Raw genomic sequence first — 20,805 nt, forward strand, 5'->3', positions numbered from 1 at the left:
TTATTTCAAATGAATGTTTTTATTATTGGCAGTTTCTTCTGACAAAAAAAAGTAGTTCCAGCAGCTTTGAGTAAAGCGATCATTGTTGTTACTTAGCAACTGGTGGTCAGCAGAGTGATACAGGCCCAATAAAACAACTGTACTAGCCTCAGATATAACAACACAGGTAGAACATTTTTCAACCAATCGGATTGTTTTGAATTTAGTATTGCATGAATGGAAACCAGCTCTAAGTTTTTGAATATGGCTCCTGATCCCAGGGGGCCGCAGTACCGCACAGTGTAGCGCTCCCTCCACACCACCACACCTCCTGCACATCACGCTGGGCTTCTTTAATGTCTGATGAGTTGAGCTCTACCTCCATACCTGCACTAATACATTCATTTGTTTGAGTATCACGATAACTGAAAAAACATGCAGCACAAAATAGTACCTGATCAGCTAAGCTATCTGCAGGACGTCCATAGCCAACATCATCTCAAGCACTTCATTCTTTTTTCCAGGAAAAATTTCCAGACAGCATTTATTACATTGTAAATCATCATATGCATGCAAAGGCGTGCTGAAATGTTTCCAGTTCACCGAAGAATCCCTATAATAAAAAAGCAACACTGCACTTTTCCATAAAACTTTGGCCTCCAAATGACATATTTAAAGGGCAGTAACAAATTAAAACATTTAAACAATTAAAAAAAAACATAAACAATGAGAAACAATCAGTTTATCAACCCATAAGCAGTAGCATCCTAGGATATTTCTCCCAGCAGAAAATTTGTCCATTAAATTCCTAGAGATATCATTTAAAACATTTAAAAAATGACCCTTTCAAAAGATTGTCAACTGCTAAAATCACTTTATCAACACTAAAATGATGATTTGGTAACTTGACAACAAGGCACTTGGAATTTACCATGCCAAAATTTCAGTAGCACTTCATTTGGAGTACACAGTGACATCATAACACATGTATAAGCACTGAATAACATAGTTATAAACCAATAATAGAGTATTTACTAATAGCTTATGCCTGTAATTGCAAGATACTATCAAAATCTTTTTTTATGAATTTTAATAAGTGACATAAGGGGTTTAAATCTAAAGTGTTGTAATGATAACATTGTTATGAAGCAACTTACTAACATAAGACAGAAATATTGCTTCAAAAATACATAATCCAATGTTTATACATGTGTTATGAAGTCCCTATGTAGGTAGCTTTCAAATAAAGCGTTACTAAATTTTCAAACAACCACATTGTAAATTGTCTCATGCTTTAAAATTCATTAATAGACATGCTTTAGTGATGGTGTCTACAATATTGTGTGATAGTGTGAAAGCAAAGAGTCAGAAATAGTTTTACATTTGCATGTAGAGCCAGTATAAACAGCTGTTTTGCTCACTGCAGTGCAAGCAAAGGAAACAACACTAAGTAAGCATAACGAAGTGTCTTTAAAAGAGAACTAAGTAGTTGAAATCTGAAAGAATTGACAATAACATGACATCATACGGCAGTATATGTGTATGCAAATTAATATACAGGAATGCACAAATCTGAACCTACGCTGAAGCAGCTTCATGGCAACAAGAGATTTTCCCAAATCATGATTACAGGCTGCAGAAAGTTGGACGAGCTGCTTCACATTAGTGCATGTGAGTGTTATGAAGAGATAAAGGCAAGACTTCACTGTGGGGCAGTGTTTATAAGGCTACACAACACCTACATAAGCCCTTCATTGCAACCAATAGGCTTATTCCAATAAGCATCACTTGTTATTAAGTATGCATTTGGCAACTTTGACATGAAGTTGACATAACAGCAATGTCAGGAGTTTAATAATGGGCCATAAACCCTTTAAAGCCATGAATAAGCAGTGATAACACATAAAAAGGCAACGACCTGTTGACCTGTTGCTCGACAAATAGTGAGTCCAAATCCAGCTATACGGTAAAATTTCAGTCAGCATTAAACCCATCAGCTTCATCACACTGTTGCCCCTTTTGTTTATGTGTTGTCACTGCTTATTAATGACTTTTAAGGCGTTTATGACCTCATTAATAAACTAGTTTCAAACCAATGGTAAACCCTTTACAATGGTGGTCTTATTGTGAAGTGGTACCAGTTTATTTAGGCTGTCATGACCAGCGTATGTAGCCGAATGGACGCTGCCCTAGAGTGTACTGTAAAAAACGGCTCGTCAATTCAACCTAAACAATTACTTAATGTGGTAACAAGTAAACAAACTAGTTTTATTCAACCTACATGAAAATCCAATGAACGATTTTTTCAATCAGTGTCATTTTTTGAGTTGAATTAAACTACTTCAGTTGCTTGTTACTACATTAAGTAATTTCTAGGTTGATCTGATGAGCCATTGTTTACAGTACAGTGTTACCAATATAAATGACCCTTAAATAATCTGTAGGTGGGGTGTGGGTGGGATTCTGCACAATTGTGAGTGTGTTGTCCTCACACCAGGACCTTAGAGATGATGAGTGAGGTAATGGAGGCGGCGGCCAGTGTGAGAGTGTGCAGGGACAGGCCGGGGGCAGCGTTGCACAGTTCACCATAGCAACAGGTCTTGGTCATTTGGTAGATGGAGGAGTTGGAGCTGGGTGGGAAGTTCACATCACTTGTCTTGTTACAGTCAGCCTCTTTCAGGCAGCCCTTCATCTTCAGCTTAATGATGCCGGCTGAGGAAAAATACAGTCCCAGTAAGGCTTTACTGTGGGGCAGTGTTCACATACGTCCTTCATAAACTGCTGTCGGAACAAAACCTCGTATCTCCATTTTTCGGTTTCTGACATAGTTTGAAATTGCCTGTTACCCCTTTACATTGTGTGTAACAGTTCACGATCAATGATAAACAGAAAGAAATGGCCAAAATATACTTGTAAAAAAGTCTGGTTCCACTGACTTACATTAAAAGTAAAGTATGTTTTTTCCCCTCTTCTGTAAAGTTACCATGGAGATACCAGGTTTTGTTCCAACATTAGCAACATGCATTTATAAAGGCAGTGTTTATAAATTTCACTTATAAACACTGAGCTACAGTAAATTATTACCAAAATCTAATGTTTACAAGTTCTATTAATCCTAAAAAGGTTCTCATTTATGAACATGGTCCTTTAAGGCACCGTCTACTGAAAGGATCTCTAGGGGACCAAAAGTGGGCCAGCTATGGTGTCTCTCCAGTGAACCCTTTTTTGGGAATGTTTATTTTTAAGAGTGGAAGTATCTTCATCTTCCCATTAATTAAAACATTAATCCTAATGGGCTGTTTTTAATAAATGACCCCTTTTGTTTCCACCTAGAAATGAAATGTATTTTTACGGTACTTCTAGAATTTAAACACAACAAACATGCTGGTTCTATTAAATGAAACTTTAATGTTTTATGGAAATTGTTAGGTCTGCTCTGAAGGCTTAAAAAACTCAGAGGGTCCCTCACAGGTAATATTTTACACCTGTTTAAAACTCAATACGATCCACTTTTATGGTGTATCTTGGTCCTTTCCAGATGTCCTTACCTGCTTTACCCACTCCGCTATAGCACAGCTCACCCGCATTGCACGTCTGCTTGGTGGTCACACACAAATCCCAGAAACCTATATCACAGTTATAGCACTGCAGAGTGTGGGCTGGGAGAGAGAGAGGGAGAGAGAGGGAGAGAGAGAGAGGTTCAGGAAGGGGTTAAAAAACATGACATGACTCAATGAATTCAAATGATGACGCCACAAACAAAATGCAATCAGTTATTAATGTAATAAGCCACTTGAGGCTTTGTGTTACAGTGATTTTACTTCTGTTAAGGGGGCACTGGTAAATTACTAGTACTGGCAATTTTGAGACGGTCCCTAACACTTAAGTGGACATAGAAGCAGACGAACCCCCACGTTTCAATACCGGGTTTCAACCCCTTAAAGTCCCAGCCTTATTCCATACTAAGCCTTATTACTCAGTAACTACATGGACTTCAATGCAAACTAGTTGAGCTATTCTTAGGTTACACGGCACAAGACATGACATCGTTTAATGGTTAGTAATAATGCCATGTAGTTTGTTCACAGTAGGCAGTGGTTACCATGCAACAAAACAGTAGATTAAAGCTTTAAATGTGGATCAGCCAATCACATTTTAGTTCCTATGAACATTTCTCTGCTTCTTGTACTACAGCTGATGTATGTAGGTCAGTGTTAAATGCAGTTGCATGATATCTGACCATTTTACACTGTTATACCAGCACTGATGCAAAATATAATCAAAGGGGGTTGAACATCAGCCTTGAAAGGGGCAGTTTGTGGCCATGTTAAGTTGGTCTCAGTGAAACCACCCCCTTGGTCTAACAGCGCATTCCCGAGTTACGGGAAATCACAGCAGGAACTAAAGCGAAATCTGACTCTGTTGTGTCTTCTGTGCTGAAATGTGCCGTTTACACATATTGCTCCCAGCCAACTCTGCCACCTTTAAAATCCACACAGAAGAAGCAGATTCACTCTCTAAATGCCTCTCTCACATTCTTCTGCTGTCTTTCGCTACTACAGTCAGTCAACAACAGAGTAGAATGTGGAAAGGAATTGTGGTGAGCAGATATGAAATACTGCAGGGTTTGCTGGCCTAAATTCTCAGCATAACTAAGAAGGCTTTTATGAATTTAAGCACAAAGAACTGCCATTGAACTGAATGAACTGAATGAACTGAATACGCCACTTAGACCAGTAAACATCAGAATAATCAACATGCGCAGTCATAAATTACTTAGACATGTACATTAAGTGTACTGTATTCATGTGCAAATAAATGACATACTTGAATCCCATAAATTATGAGCACTATTTGTTAAGTATACACAAAGGAATTTTTTTTAAAGAATGGGGTGGTTCTTCAAAGCAGTGTTTCCCAACCCTGGTTGGCATAATTTAGGGGTTTTCCTGCTTGAACACACTTGATCCAACTAATTAGCTGACTAACAAGTCTTTCTTGATTTAAACATGGGTGTGTTAAACGCTACTGGAGCTGAACACACCCATATCTGCAACTGTAAAACTACACACACTGCAGATTGATACTGGATTAAAATCACTGACAATTATTACCGTCAGACTGTAAAACTACACACACTGCAGATTCATACTGGATTAAAATCGCTCCACAATTATTACTGTCAGACTGTAAAACTACACACTGCAGATTCATACTGGATTAAAACCACTCCACAATTATTACTGTCAGACTGTAAAACTACACACACTGCAGATTCATACTGGATTAAAATCGCTCCACAATTATTACTGTCAGACTGTAAAACTACACACACTGCAGATTCATACTGGATTAAAACCACTCCACAATTATTACTGTCAGACTGTAAAACTACACACACTGCAGATTCATACTGGATTAAAATCACTCCACAATTATTACTGTCAGACTGTAAAACTACACACTGCAGATTCATACTGGATTAAAACCACTCCACAATTATTACTGTCAGACTGTAAAACTACACACACTGCAGATTCATACTGGATTAAAATCGCTCCACAATTATTACTGTCAGACTGTAAAACTACACACACTGCAGATTCATACTGGATTAAAATCGCTCCACAATTATTACTGTCAGACTGTAAAACTACACACACTGCAGATTCATACTGGATTAAAATCGCTCCACAATTATTACAGTCAGACTGTAAAACTACACACTGCAGATTCATACTGGATTAAAATCGCTCCACAATTATTACCGTCAGACTGTAAAACTACACACACTGCAGATTCATACTGGATTAAAATCGCTCCACAATTATTACTGTCAGACTGTAAAACTACACACTGCAGATTCACACTGGATTAAAATCTTGTTGGATCTTGTCGGTTATCTCAACAAAACCTCACCAAAAAAATTGTTCCTTCTGTCACAGAAATTTGCATCTCATATTTCCTCAAGTGATTCCATTATTCTGTGAATAGTCTTTGTATAAAGACCTCAATTTCCACCACATCTGTATTGTATGGTCACTTTCCATTGACAGTAATTTCAACACATTTCCCTGTTCTTAGTTAAAGAACAGAAACCTATTGATTCAGAACATCCCTATTTTAAAGGCCAATGGACAGTCACTTCAGCAGCTGACCAGTAGCTTCTATTGTAAGTGTTTTTTGAGTCAATGTTTTTTTTATTAATTTACTAAGTACAGGACAATGTGTCAAAGTTATTGTCCTTGGTAATAAACTATGTGCTCCAGATGCATCTGGTGGACATCATTATGAAAACCGATGGAGAATTTCTTTATTCCTCTGAGTGCAAAATGACCAAACACCGTTTCACTTTAAAAATGTTCTGAATGAATGGTCACGTGGGCGAAAACCTGCAGGACAACGTACTGTCCCCTCCACACACCCCCATGTGTTCTCACATTCCTAAGAAGTTTCTAGAAACCTGCATAGCCAGTCAACTGTGTTACCAATCCAATGGTACCTAGAAAGAAAGATCTCAGTAATTTCAGTTGCTCTTTATGCAAATTGACTTACAAATCATTCAATTTGATTAATAATGGTACATCAGTAAGATATATGGTGATAGGTAATGAGTTTAACAAGACTTTTTACTGACAAACACCCCTTCATCCCCACCCAACCCCCCCCCTACCCCCTACCCCCGCCCCCCCCGCCCCACCCCAAATACATACACACACAAGCTTGTTTCGGTTGCACCCTTACACTGGATTTAAAAGTTTACAGTGATGCTGCTTTCAGACTACAATCATAAAGAAGCGCATATAATGACCAACATACAGAAATTTGAACCAACAAATGGCTTTTCCAATTAAGCTCAAATGTCTTTGAGGCACATCTAATGATGGAGTTTCATACTGTAGGTTCACTGCAGATTCATACTGGATTAAAATCGCTCCACAATTATTACTGTCAGACTGTAAAACTACACACACTGCAGATTCATACTGGATTAAAATCGCTCCACAATTATTACTGTCAGACTGTAAAACTACACACACTGCAGATTCATTTACAGGAGTCCTGCTTGGTTCTTCACAGACGTAGAGAGATAATTAGCTCGGAGCAGTTGTTGATTGTGTGGTACTTAACGCTGAGATGCTGAAGACATCATTAAGTTGTTTTTGAAAAAGTGACCACATCATTAAGAGACCAATTAGGAATATCAAAGTACAGGTGTGTTCCGAATAAAGCAGCAGAGATACAAAACATTTTTACAGGCCACATTTAATGTTTGATTTTTTTCCCTAATATCTAATATAATACCTGCTCTGTGGGGTCCTGATCATTGAAGAACAGGGTAAAAGGGGGCTAACAAAGTATGCAGAGAAACAGATGGACTACAGTCTGTAACTGTAGAACTACAAAGTGCTCCTATATGGTCAGTGGACAGAGTGTCACTACAAGTTTTAATGAAGTGGCTGGTCGGTGAGTGTATATATATATATATATATATATATATATATATATAGAGAGAGAGAGAGAGAGACAGAGAGAGAGTGAGAGAGAAGCGAAACACATTAATCTCTCATCCAAGCAGACTGAAAAACGTCCACTCAGGTCTTCGCAGTGGCCTAATCTGTTGGGACTGCAGAGCTGAGCACCTGGGCTTTTCAGGTGGATCCAGTTTCACATTTTCTTTTGAAAATCTTTACCAGGTAAACACCTGAGGGCCTTTCATAGCTGCCAGCCCCACTGGGGAAGCAATAGCAGTTTTGGGGCGGGGGTGGGGAGAGTCACCCCAGGGCAACTTGCATAAAGCATCTTGCTCTGAGGCACAATGGCAGAGCTGAGCTATGAAGCAGGAACCGGTTCTACTCAAGAGACTTTCAAACTGGGTCACTGTTCTCTTCCTATGAGACTTCAAACCAACATAGAGAAGCATTTTCGCACAATGACTGCAGAGCTTTAACATGTAATATATATTACAGCTCAACCTGATCTTTATCTGTGGTATCTGTACAGTATAGCTGATTTTCATGTCAGATAACTTGTTGGTGGACCTGGCCCTCCGAAAGAGTGGAGTGTTTAGGTGATTCTGACCTACTGCTCTATGTTGCACCTAAAATGTGTTAAAACTGAAAGAAGTAGCATCAGTAGAGTCAGGAGAGTAAAATACGGTGAGCATGCGCTGCTCTATAAAGTCCGAAATACTCTTTTAAAACTCAGAGCCGTCGGGTCGGGAGTTTTTCAGACCATGTCATACGTCTTTACATATTAACGTCACACACACAGCCTCAAAAAAGAAGGTCCAGCTCGATGTTCAGGTCTCAAATGCAAAATCAACGTTACATCAAAATCAACGACACAACCTTCCCCAATTTTAGACTGAGTTCTGTTTGAATTCTCTGTCAATGCGCTCACAATCATCAGATTAATCTGCTTGGAGAAGAGGGACAAAGCACAACCCACATTACTTATGTGCAATTACACATTTCCACCACAGAGGTCTCCAAATCCCCACATCTTACATGGTGTGGTTCTTAAGAAGTAAATCTTGTATATATTGTAGATATTGGCATCGGCCCACGGATGGCTGTGATGCTATGTGGCTGTGAGTCCAAGACAGCACAATTGTTCTCACTCTCTCTGGGTGGGTAGGATTGCCTCACTGTCTTCCCCCGTCAGTCAGCACGATGCTAGCCAGCGTGGGCGTCTGTTTGCTCATGTAATAGAACTGGCGCTTGCCGCTGTCCAACAATGTTGCGTGAGTGGCAGTTGGAAAAGATGTGGTGGCTCTTCACAGGCCTCAGAGGAAGCCTGTGCTAGCCTTCACCCTCCTAGAGCTGGTAGAAGTGTGTCCTAACTAGTGGGTAGAATTGGATATGTCTAAAATGGGGGGGGGGTTGGATTTATTAATAACAGTAGCCAATGGGCAGTTGCTGAACTCTGTCAGCAGTCAGTTATACAAAGCACTATTTTGTAGAACTAGCCAGAGGTATAAGAAAACTGAAGGTAATCTGCTGACCTATAATTCATTCTTTCAGAGATGTGACTACTTTTCCAGGGTTAACACTGCTACCTTAAAGCTAGGTGGCTAAAAATAAACCCGGAAATGCACCAGGCTCTACCTGATCACCACGGATACCAGAAAACACAATGAACTTTTGTTACTGTGCTGCTCCAGTGTTAGAAAGTTGGATAAAACTTCATTAGAACAGTAGTAGTTTCTGACAGTTGTCTTAAATTTGCATTCGTCACAAATTCAAAATTTATTTATGGAATTTCACAGCTGCGCAACAGAGCCCATTATAATTGAACATGTTTTCAATTCCTTTACTACGTTTAGAGAAACCTGGGGGGGGGTATATATTATTATTAATATATATAATTTTTCTGACCAATATTGCAATGATGAATCTTGCTTATTATGACCACCGACGTGAACTAACAAGATAAAAAAGGTCAATTTTGATTTCACAATTTTTGCTCTTGCGATTTGAAAATTTCATCACAATTTCAATATAAAGACAAAATCAATTGTTCATCCCTACATGGTAAAATACAGACCGAGCAGGTTGAAAATCCCTGGAGAACTCATTTAAGGCCTGCTCTTCTAGTCTAGTTGCTCCCAAGTTGCTCTTGGAGAACATCTGTCCTGCCTATTTGGGTGTTTTCTCTGCTCAAGCCTGCATCTCATGGCATCTTCCCTACTCAAATACACCTGATTCAAGTTATCAGCTGGATAAATTCAGTTGATTCTGCCAGCCTGGAGGGCTGCAGCTGCCCACATTGTCCAAGCCTGGGCTCCACCCGTATTTGGGAAACTCCCTGTGCTTACATATGTAATTGAACAACATGAACAAAGCAGCTATTATCATGCGCCTTGGGAGACTTGAGAGAATGAACTGCACCAACAATGCGTGTGTTTGTAGTCAAACACAAGATGGATCAGGAAGAACCACGCGCCGCCAGGAAAGGATGCTGTGACGTAAACATGCCACTAGAGTGTGACATGACCTCATCTTTAGAGGCACGTGGGCAGCACACCTGGGCAGTCATGGCCAGGGCTGCGGCCACACCTAGTCATACAACCAAGACTTAACAGGGCACAGAAGGCAGAGGTGTACACACATATATATATATATATATATATATATACACACATATTCTCCAAAATGGTAACTTTACACGAGAATGAAAAAACATACTTTACTTTTAATGTAAGTCAGCGGAACCAGACTTTTTTCCAAGTCATTATTTTGGGTCATTTTTTTTAGTCCATTCATTCCGACAATTTTTAGGTATTTATATATTTGTTGGAATAGAACCTCATATTTCCATTTTTGTCTGTTGTTCTTTACATTGTGTATAAATTCCATGATGAATGGACCAAAGAAAATTAATGACCTGGAGATTTGGAGATATGACGTTTTGTTCCCACAGCATGGGATATATATACATACAAACATACGTCATCTAAACCGCTTATCCTTCTGGGTCGCAGTGGGGTGCTGGAGCCTATATATATATGTGTGTGTGAATGTGTGTGTGTGAATATATATATATATATATATATTATATATATATATATATATATATATATATATATATATATATATACACACACACACATTTACATGAATATGGATACACAATATGGGCATGATTTGCATTGCGATGAGGACATGAGAACAATGAATTATGATTACTGTTTTACTGAAGGAGTGTATCTTTTGGTACCCCAGACATTTTCAGCCAGACACCGTTAATAACAGGGTTAATAAGGTCTGTGTAATCCAACAGCAGCCAAAACCCTGTTTTGGTGTCTACATCAACAGGTGACTTAAATATGCTGTAATACTCGACTGTGAGTCAGAGCACTACCCTCTCACAGGCTGCATTACAATACACCTACACTGAGGCATGCTGGGACAGGGCAGGAAAACGCCCCTGTATTCATCCAGACGGATAATAATTAGACGAGACATTCCACCAAACGACTGGCTTTTTGTCCCACCTTACATTTTCCAGGCATACATGCACGGAATATATATACATATAGAGATATAAGATAATATAGATATAGGATAATCCACTTACATGAGATAAAAGAAGGTCAAAGGAAAATAAGTGAAAAAAACATGAGTTTCCAAAACTTTAGTTAAAACTGATTAAAAGCTCCCGAGAAAATGGGGCTCCTAACAACCACCTGGAAGACCTGGTCCCCATCAGATAAACAGCACTTAAAGCTTTCATCTTTGAGAGAGAGGAGAAAATCAAGCTGCTTCAGATCTGAAAACATCCACAGGTGTTTCTGTCCATCCTTCCACTGTGAGTTTCACCCTCATAGTAAACAGGTTCTGACTGTGGGTCGTAACTCAAGTTCGTGCTGATAGTGCAAAATAATATTTTCACCAAAAATCCAGTAGAATATATGAGGCATAAGACTTGAACAATTGTATGTTTTTAAAAATATCTTGTGGGACAAAAGCACTCCTCTATTGGTGGAATGTCTTGGATAGTGACACCTATGCTAGCTTAGAGGACTGCTGCCCTCTGCTGGACAGGGAATGTGCCTTCACCTTTCTACTGGGCGTATGCTCAGATGCCTTTAACCCACAGTAATGTTTAGTGTTTTATCATCTCTATCGAACACACTTTAATCTCATGTAGAGCTCATTAATTAGCTCAAGGCAGTTTATTGATGACAGATATTTACACAATACATGCATATTTGCTGAAGGCTGACTTCTAAGTCATTTGGAAAGAACCTGCACTGAGGCTGCAAAACATCAGACTGGAACTTTAACCCTAAACTGGAATGTCTTTTGGTAGCACAGCAATAAAAACCTCCAGATCTGTTTGTGAATAAACACTATGAAAATGAAATGTCCAGAATATTGATAACACTTTATTTGCACAGCCAATTATAGACGCTTTGTAAATGGTTATTTTCCATTTAACCAAAGTTCAAAAAATTGTCTATTAATTTACCTTAATTTTCTCTAACCCTAAACCTGGTCCTAATGCTAGATCTGGTCCTAATCCTACCCTTAACTTCAACACAGAACCCAAACCTAACTCTAACCTTGGTCCTAAAGCTAGCCCTGGTCCTAAACCTACCCTTTACCTCAGCACAGAACCTAAACTTAACTCTAACCTTTGTCGTACACCTAGCCCTGGTCCTAATCCTAATTTTAACCTCAGTCCAAACCTTAATTCTAACTCCAACTTTGTTCCTAAACCTAGCACTGGTCCTAAACCTTACCTAAGACCCAAAACGTAAATCTCAACTCTAACTTTGGTCCTAAACCTACCCCTAGACTGAATCCTAACCTTAACTTCATCTCAAAACTTAAACCTAACTCTTACCTTCTTCCTAAACCTACCCCTAGACTGAATCCTACCCAGAACTTCAACTCAAAACTTAAACCTAACTTTAACCTTGTTTCTAAACCTAGCCCTAGATCTAATTCTAACCTTAACTGCAACTCAAAACTTAAACCTTACTCTAACCTTGTTCCTAAACCCAGTCCTAGACCTAATCCTAAACTTAATTTCAACTCAAAGCTTAAACCAAACTCTAACACTGGTCCTAAACCTAGCCCTAGACCTAACCCTAAACATTAACTTCAACTCGAAGCTTAAACCAAACTCTAACATTGGTCCTAAACCTAGCCTTGTTCCTAATCTTAACCCTAACCTCAACCCTAAACCTTCCTCAAACTTTGTTCCTAGACCTTGCCTTTGTTCTAATCCAAATCCTATCCTCAACCTCAACACAAAACCTAAACCTAATTCTATCCTTGGTCCTAAATTTAGCACTGGTCCTAATTCTAACCTTAACCTCAACCCATGGTCCTAATCCTAACCTTACCCTATACCTAAACCTAACTCTAACCCTTGTTCTAAACCAAGCCCTAGTCCTAATCCTAATCCTAATCCTAATCCTAATGCTGTTGACATTCTGAGCTTCAGCAGATGTTAAAAGTTTGAACATCTGTAGATAATGTATAGGGAGATATTCAAATAAAGTGAGAACAAATATATTTACATTAATGTTGTTAGATGCCAGTTCGTAGTTCAATTATGAAAAAAATCACTTTAGACCAATCAGAACAAATTCTGAGGCATCTTATTCTGAATCTACTGTTGGACATTAATGTGTTGCTCACCTGTAAACGGCAGCCGCAGCTGAGATTATGAGATTATTGTTTAACTTTAGCCTTCAATCTGTTTTAAGTCTAAACACACAGACATTAAAAACTTTACTTTGGCCAACAGTTCTTTATTTTCAGTCCAGTAGCTTGGAGCCACCTTAGGTCAACATTTGTGTTAGAGTTTATAGTCTGGGTTCAGTTTGTCGTCTTATCGCACAAGGCTAACACACTTTCATTTCATGTTCATTACATTAGCTGGAGGCAGTTTACAGAAGCTGACCGGAAAGATCAACAAAGTCTGCGCTCCATCAAAAGCCCACGAGGTGCTTAGCGTACGATTTAAAACTCCCATGTTGACCTGAACTTAATAACTCTCCGGCTACCTTCATTGTGTCCTTGCGAAAAGTGTTATGTAAATATACGTAATGGTTTGTTATCTTTAAAACAATAGCTAGATAAGGTGTTTCCCCAGTCCTGGTCGTTCCCATTGGTGTGTGTTTGAAGCAGGGTCATTTTCTGTAAAGGACAAAGGACCATTTAACCCCTTAAAACCCCTTAAATCCCAGGACCAATTACCTCTTTAAAATCTCTTAAAGTCCATTAAAATCCCAGAATCAAAAAAACCCTTAAAACCCCTTAAAATCCCAGGGCCAATTAACCCCTTAAAACCCCTTAAAACCACAGGACTAATCAACCCCTTAAAACCCCAGGACCAATTAACCCTTTAAAATAGCTTACAACCCTAGGACCAATTACCTCTTTAAAATCTCTTAAAGTCCATTAAAATCCCAGAACCAATTAACCCCTTAAATCCCAGGACCAAAAAAACCTTTAAAACCCCTTAAAATACCCAGGACCAAATAACCTCTTAAAACCCCTTAAAATTCCAGGAACTGTTAACTCCTTAAAACCCCAGGGCCAATTAACCCCTTAAAACCCCTTAAAACCACAGGACTAATTAACCCTTTAAAATAGTTTACAATCCCAGGACCAATTAATCTCTTAAAATCCCTTACAATCTCAGCACCAATTGACCCCTTAAAATCCCAGGACCAATTAATCCTTTAAAACCCCTTAAAATCCCAGGACAACTTACTCCTTAAAACCTCTTAAAATCCCAGGACCAACTAATCCCAGGATCAATTAACCCCTTAAAATCCCAGCACCAATGCACTCCTTATAATCCCAGGCTTATTACATACTAAGGCTTATTATTCAGTAACTACAGAGACTTCAGTGCAAACTAATGGAGCTTTTCTCAGGTTATAGAGGTGTGTAATAAAACTTTGGCCCTGACCATGTAAAGGGTTAAACCAAAGCTCACTTTCCTTCTCTGCTGATTTCAGAGCTGTTCAAATGGTTGCAACTGAAGACTAACAGGACCCTGCGGCCTCTGGCTGTCCTCCCTTTAATTTTAGTGTCTGCTCAGTATTATGTAAGTAGGCCAGAACTGTAACATTAGACAGTCTTTCAAGTCTATTAATAGTAGGTGGCATTTAGAAGTGGACTCCTTCAGTCAGTGGACTCAAAAAAAGGCTCTATATAGTACCAAAGAAAGGTTCTTTGAACCCTTTTGCTGCTGTACACAGTACGTGTGAAAGTCAGAGACCACCCTACATTGAAATCATTCCAGCCAAAACAGTGAGGCTGTCTATTTTCCAGATGTTTCATAGGAGATTAGATATGAGAGAATCCACTTGCATAAGGAAGGAAGAAGTCAACAACAATCAGGGGTTTCCAAAACTACAGAAGAGCTACAGAGAAAACGGGACTCCTAACAACCACCTGGAAGACCTGGTCAACACCAAAACTGTCCCCATCAGATAAACAGCACTTAAAGCTTTCATCTTTGAGAGAGAGGAGAAAATCAAGCTGCTTCAGATCTGAAAACATCCACAGGTGTTTCTGTCCATCCTTCCACTGTGAGAAGACGACTCAGCGCTGTGGGTCTGAAAGGATGTGTAGCTGTCAAGAAGAACCTCACTGAGAAAAGGAAAAAGAAGGACATTTGCACTAGAACACCAAATCTGGACAACTGAGTGGTGGACTAAGGCTTTATGGACTCATTAGTGTAAAGTTTGAGAATGCTTGGATGGTGAGAACCAACTTCTAAGACTAAACTTTGGAGGTGTGGAAAATTATCCCTGGAAATGTCTTTGAAAGACGGAAAACGAGCCTTCTGAAAAGAATGGAAGGTAAAGAGTGGACAAACTGAACGCTGAAAAAATTATATTATATTAGATTGTTGAGGTTTCTGTGTAACAGCCTATTAAATATGTCTTCTGATTTTTGCCTGACGCTGAAAAATGAATAATTTGTACTTAATCGCCGTTTTGACTGGAAATGAAATGACTCTGTATCAAATGATTTTTTGAGGAAATGAATCTACATTTAGCTCAGTTTGACTTTAGACCTTCACTTAGTTCTTCATTTCGAGTTTAATTTCATGCTGCTTAGTTGGTTCAGCTTCTCATTTCGGAGCTTTAGCATTTTATTATAGACCAAAAAGAGAAGAATATGCATACTGCAGGTCTATGAGAACTCAGTACAGGAGAAGTTTTTGATTGGATACTTCCTTTTTTCACCAAGTTGGTTTTGATAACTAGTTTTACTTCAAGTTCAAATTTCATTGCAAAAACAAACCCTGAGAACAACTTTAGGCTCCTCTATCCACCTGCTTCCACCCACACCTTGGATTTGCCTGTCATCTGTGGCTACCAAGGCAAGTTCCAGCACGATCTGGGTGGGTCTCTTGACACATGCCTATCATTCTTGAGTAACCTTACTCTGCTTTTATCTTTCTGCTTTTACCCTGTTTACGCTTTTATTTTGAACTTTGCCAGCACTTTAAGCCACCTGTTGCAATTATTACACAATCACCTGACCTCAAATATGTAAGCTGACCAGTTAGTTGTTCAGTTTTGAGATTTGTTTGTTTACATCACAACAAGCAGAATCTGAATCAGGCGTGTTGGTCAGTTGGACAGAGGCTCATGCATGAAAATGAAATAAATAAAAAACAGAAATTTAAAGTTTGTTTATTTGGTGTTTATTAATAACATCCATAGAGGGCAGCGGTGAGTATCACTGCAGTTATTTACATGGCAATTACTTGTTAGCTAAAAAAATGAATGATTATGACAGTTGTATATGAACGATGTACGTTTATAAAAAGTGTTCTACAAATAAAGGTATTATTTTCATTACTTTGTGCAACTTAAGGCGCAAAATTACGAATTAGTGGCCAGAATAACAGAAACAGCTTTTTTTACAATTAACAAGCATGATCCAGTAGCAAATACCTTTAGGTTGTTTGTTAAAAACTTTTTCATTAATAAGAGCATTGCTGTAGTGGTGGCCAAGGTGGCCCCGCCCTCTGAGCTGGTCCACTCTGGCATCATCTGATCTGCATATGTCATTAGATGCAGTTTAGCAAGCTTATGAACAACTTTTTTATTTAACACCTTATTTTATAGTGATATTAGCAAACTTTATCAGCATCTATGGCACAGACCAGCTCAGTGGGGGGACCACGTTAGTGGTTACAGTTAACAAATTGCAACAAAATCAGATTTGTCTGATTGGTTTCAGGTCCGATCAAACAGATTTGTTAAAAGGAAAAAAGAAGCACAAGAAAAAGTATTAATATTTAGGAAAAATAATAACTCCAGAAAAAATACCTTCCCAAAAACACCTTGAGTAGAAGTACAAAAGTATTGAGTCAAACTGAGTCAAACAGCACCAGAACTGAAATCTTCACACTCTGTTCTCTTGTTTGGATACTTTTGGTGTAAAACTATGGCCTATTTTCCACTGTTGAGCCAACAACAGCGGAATACTCTTCACCATGGTTGGCAAACTAACCAAATCACCTACATATATGGCCCCTGAATTAGTATCAACTGAGAAATGTAGTGAGTTTGCACATTTTTTTTAACATTAAAGTCCATAATATCAGGCAAACCATTAACACATCTATATCCACCAGAGAGCCCTTGACCACTCCATCACCACATAGAGATATCATGGTTAAAATGTCCCAGTTTAGTGCCATCAATAATGAAATTTTACTCAATATAGTGAGTCATCTCAAATCCTCCACTTGTAGTCCTGACATGTTAACAAACCAAAATACTTCAGATAGTAAACACCTCCTCACTCCTGTTGGGCATTTTTCCCAACAAATTAACTGTGGTTGTGACGCCTGTCTTACAAAAGAATAACATAGAAGCAACTCTATTAAGTAATTACAGACCGATTTCAAATCTACCTTACATTGAAAAACTTATTGGCTTCCTGTCCTTAAATATCTGTCTAGACAAATTTCAGTCAGGTTCATCATAGCACTAAAACGACCCTAATTAAAGTTATTAATGACATTCGCTTGAATACAGACTCGGGAAAAAGAGGCAAAGAGTAGCTGCTTATCTGGATTCAAGAGCCTTAAAATCTACAGAACTAGTACATAACCTTGGTGTACTAATGGATTGTGATCTTAGTTTCAGATGTCGCGTCAAAGCAGATAATATATTTTTATAATCTTAAGAACATCAACAAGATCAGAGATTTTTTTCTGACTAAAGCAGACCTGGAGAAACTCATCCACGCCTTTCTAGCAGAGTTGATCACTGTAATGGTCTCCTAACTGGACTCCCGAAAAAGACAATCAAACAACTTCAGCTTCAAAATGCAGCTGCCAGAGTCTCACTAGGAGTAAAAGAAGGGAACACACCACCCCCCATTCTTAAATCCTTACCAGTCTGATACAGAATAGACTTTAAGTAGCTGTTACTGGGCTATAAATCACTCAATGGTACAGGACCAGCATGTTTATTTCAGATGTTGCAGCAAAATGAGCTGAGCAGAACTCTGAGATCATTAGGAACTCGTCAGTTAGTCCTGCCGAAGGTGAAAACTAAACATGGAGAAGCAGCGTTTCGCTACTAAATGAAACCAGTTGACAGAGAGCATCAGAAGAGCTCCAACACTGGACACTTTAAATCCAGGCTCAAAACACTCCTATTTGATCAACTTTGAGCAGAAGGAAAAGGAGAAGTAAAAGTTTTGTAGCGTTAAAAGCAACACAGCTTTCGCACAAGACATGGTGCTTTATTCTCCAGCTGTTGGCGGCCACAGCTACACCATACATACGCATAGTTTTTCTCTGTTCTAACAGCTCGTTCTCTGACTCTAACAGCTCTCTCCTGGTTCACACACATACACAGCCCCCGGTTGGTACTGAGCCCCACCCTCCACAAGAAGAGGCTACAGCAAAGCAAACTAGAAAACATAACCTAAAACTGACAAGCATTTCTTGGACATACTACAGCATTACACAGCAAAAAATATCTTTTCAAGTGAAATTATCTTAATTCTAGTCAATATATGTAATATTTCTTATTTTGAGATGGTTGTGTGCTGATTTTAAGATTATTTAGCTTATTTCTAGAAAATTTTTACCTGTTTTAAGTAATGTTGTTAAGCAAAATTATCTTACTATACTGGCAGATAATGTAGCTTGTTTCAAGCACATTTCTTAAAACCAGCAAAATGATCTGCCAGTATAGTGAGATAATTTTAGTTAAAACAGGTAAAAATGTTTGGAAATAAGTTAAATAATCTTAAAATAAGCTTACAACAATCTCAACAGCAGAAATATTGGATATAGATTTATAAATTTATAGCGTTAAAATAATTTCACTGGACACGATGCTGTTTTTTGCAGTGTCCGATATGAAAATAGTCCGTCCATTCAGTAAATCTAACTAGGACCGACCTCTGAAAAGAACTCAAGTGTCCACTGCTTTTCCAGTGACTGTTATTATTGAGAACTATACCGGTCTAATCTCTCTAAGGCTTGGTCTGATCACTCTGGGCTGTGATTCTCACGGTAAAGCAGTGCAGTGAGGAGCTCCCGCTACACGAAACAAGTTTGACAGGGCCGTCATTTAAGAGGAACACTGTGACACACTAAAGAGGGAGAGGCTGCCGTGTTTTTTGTTCCTCGCTCTTTTTGCTTGACATCCACTCATACGCTGGTGACTCAGAGAGGTGTGACACATTCAGACTGGACACATAAACACACTGATTTGTACACACAGCTGAGGAGTAACGGGCCCTGAACAGTTACAGAGGCTCGGTCTACCAGAAGGCCTGTAGGGCGTGGCTCAAATCACCTTTTATTCATCTTCAAATCATATTTACCGTTAGCTGAGGGGATGATTTACTGCGGATTATTCATAACAGTGATACTATTGGGATTGCATGAGGTTAAAAGAGATCTAACAGTTCTAAACAGTGCTTGTTTATGTCTCTCCACCCTCCCTCCCTCTCTCTGACGGTCAGGTGGGCTCCAACACATGAGCTGCTCCAAACACAAGCAGATCTGAGCTCATTAAACTCAATAAAAACTTGTTAAAACTCATTCAAAGTCACAAAAAGAGCACTGTCCAGTCTCATTTTGCAGCCTATGTGATGTCTACCTTCATAACCCTGCTGAAAAAAACCCGCCGACACCATAAACTCTTGGTTCTTGATGATTTTGTAATATATTTTGGCTTTTTAATGGGTTGAAATCACAATGTAAAGGACTCCAATGACTTAACAGGTGACCAGTGGTTGATTCTAAGTGCATCTGATAGTTTTCCACACTAGTAAAGTGTTTTCCAAGCCAGTTCCTATTATAAAGCAAACCCATAATAGTTTCCAATGGTCTTTTTCAGCAGGGGACGTTGCACAATAGCCGTTTTCACGTTTAAAAAACGTGAAAAAAACGATGTTTGTTGTTAATAATCAACAGCAAACGCGCACCAAACGATAAAACAGCAAGACAGACGAATATTAGAGCAGTAAAAATGAGAGTACAGCTTCTTACCCACTGTGAAGCACAGCGCCACTGCAAAGATGCCCAGCAGAGTCCTGTTCATGGTCAGGGTGTTGGTCAGCTCGCTCTAGAAGGCTGGCTGCGCTCTGTGTTTTTGCTCAGGTGAAAAACTGTGCTTTAGTGCAGGGTAGGTGATCCGCTAGTTATATACAGGGACCCGCCCACCCACAGCTCCGTTAGCTCAGAGCGGGGCAGCGGGGCGGGCTGAGCCGCTGTGTGCGGGCTGAGGAGCCGGGTGAGTCCCAAAGCGCGTCCTAGCTCCCTACGGAGTGAGCTAGTTTCTAGGGAATAAGTCATAAAGGCTGTGGCTGTGTCTCAATGCCTGTCTAGGCCTTTATGATGGCTATATTAGATCAGACTAGCTATGTTTACTCAGTTACATGTGCTTAAAGGGGAACTCCACCAATTTTTCAAAATTGCTGCACAAGTTAATCACTAAAATGTCAGAACTGCTTCTTGTTTTACAACAGTTTTGAGAAATAAAAGTAAAAAATGTGAATCCGTTTTATTAAACGATGGAGGAGCACAGGGTGGTGTGAGACAAAATAGTGTTTTCTATATTTACCACTATTTCACCGTCATCACCGTTGTACACTGTCTGACCCGCTACTGGCTTGTTCTGCCTCGGAGAAGCTTGATCATACATTTTGTTGAGTTCATAAGTGAAAATAAGTGAACACATCCTCTACAGGGAACACACTGAACTACAGCACAGAGTATAACATTTTTGGAAAAGAAATTAAATATAAAATATATTATGTGCCATAACTTTTGCACAGGCCACGTATTTTCCCAATGTGT

General features: G+C 39.1%; 1 protein-coding gene across 1 annotated transcript; it reads right to left on the reverse strand.

The window, feature by feature from the left end:
* spaca4l (sperm acrosome associated 4 like) lies at nt 1-20,143 on the reverse strand. Its single transcript, XM_036576717.1, has 3 exons — nt 19,996-20,143; nt 3,528-3,638; nt 1-2,691 (listed from the first exon to the last, which is right to left on the reverse strand). Exons 1-3 carry the CDS (start codon nt 20,045-20,047, stop codon nt 2,468-2,470), a joined length of 387 nt encoding a protein of 128 aa, XP_036432610.1. The 5' UTR covers nt 20,048-20,143; the 3' UTR covers nt 1-2,467.
* Between the last annotated feature and the right edge of the window lie 662 nt (nt 20,144-20,805).

The sequence above is a fragment of the Colossoma macropomum genome, unplaced genomic scaffold (genome assembly GCF_904425465.1).
Source record: "Colossoma macropomum unplaced genomic scaffold, Colossoma_macropomum, whole genome shotgun sequence".
Lineage (NCBI taxonomy): Eukaryota > Metazoa > Chordata > Actinopteri > Characiformes > Serrasalmidae > Colossoma > Colossoma macropomum.

What these genes read in the sequence shown, in the direction of transcription:
- spaca4l (XM_036576717.1), bottom strand. Translation starts at nt 20,047, where the DNA reads ATGAACAGGACTCTGCTGGGCATCTTTGCAGTGGCGCTGTGCTTCACA. An exon ending in GGCGCTGTGCTTCACAGTGG is followed by an intron (nt 3,639 to 19,995) that starts GTAAGAAGCTGT and finishes TCTCTCTCCCAG; the next exon opens with CCCACACTCTGCAGTGCTAT. An exon ending in TAGCGGAGTGGGTAAAGCAG is followed by an intron (nt 2,692 to 3,527) that starts GTAAGGACATCT and finishes ATTTTTCCTCAG; the next exon opens with CCGGCATCATTAAGCTGAAG.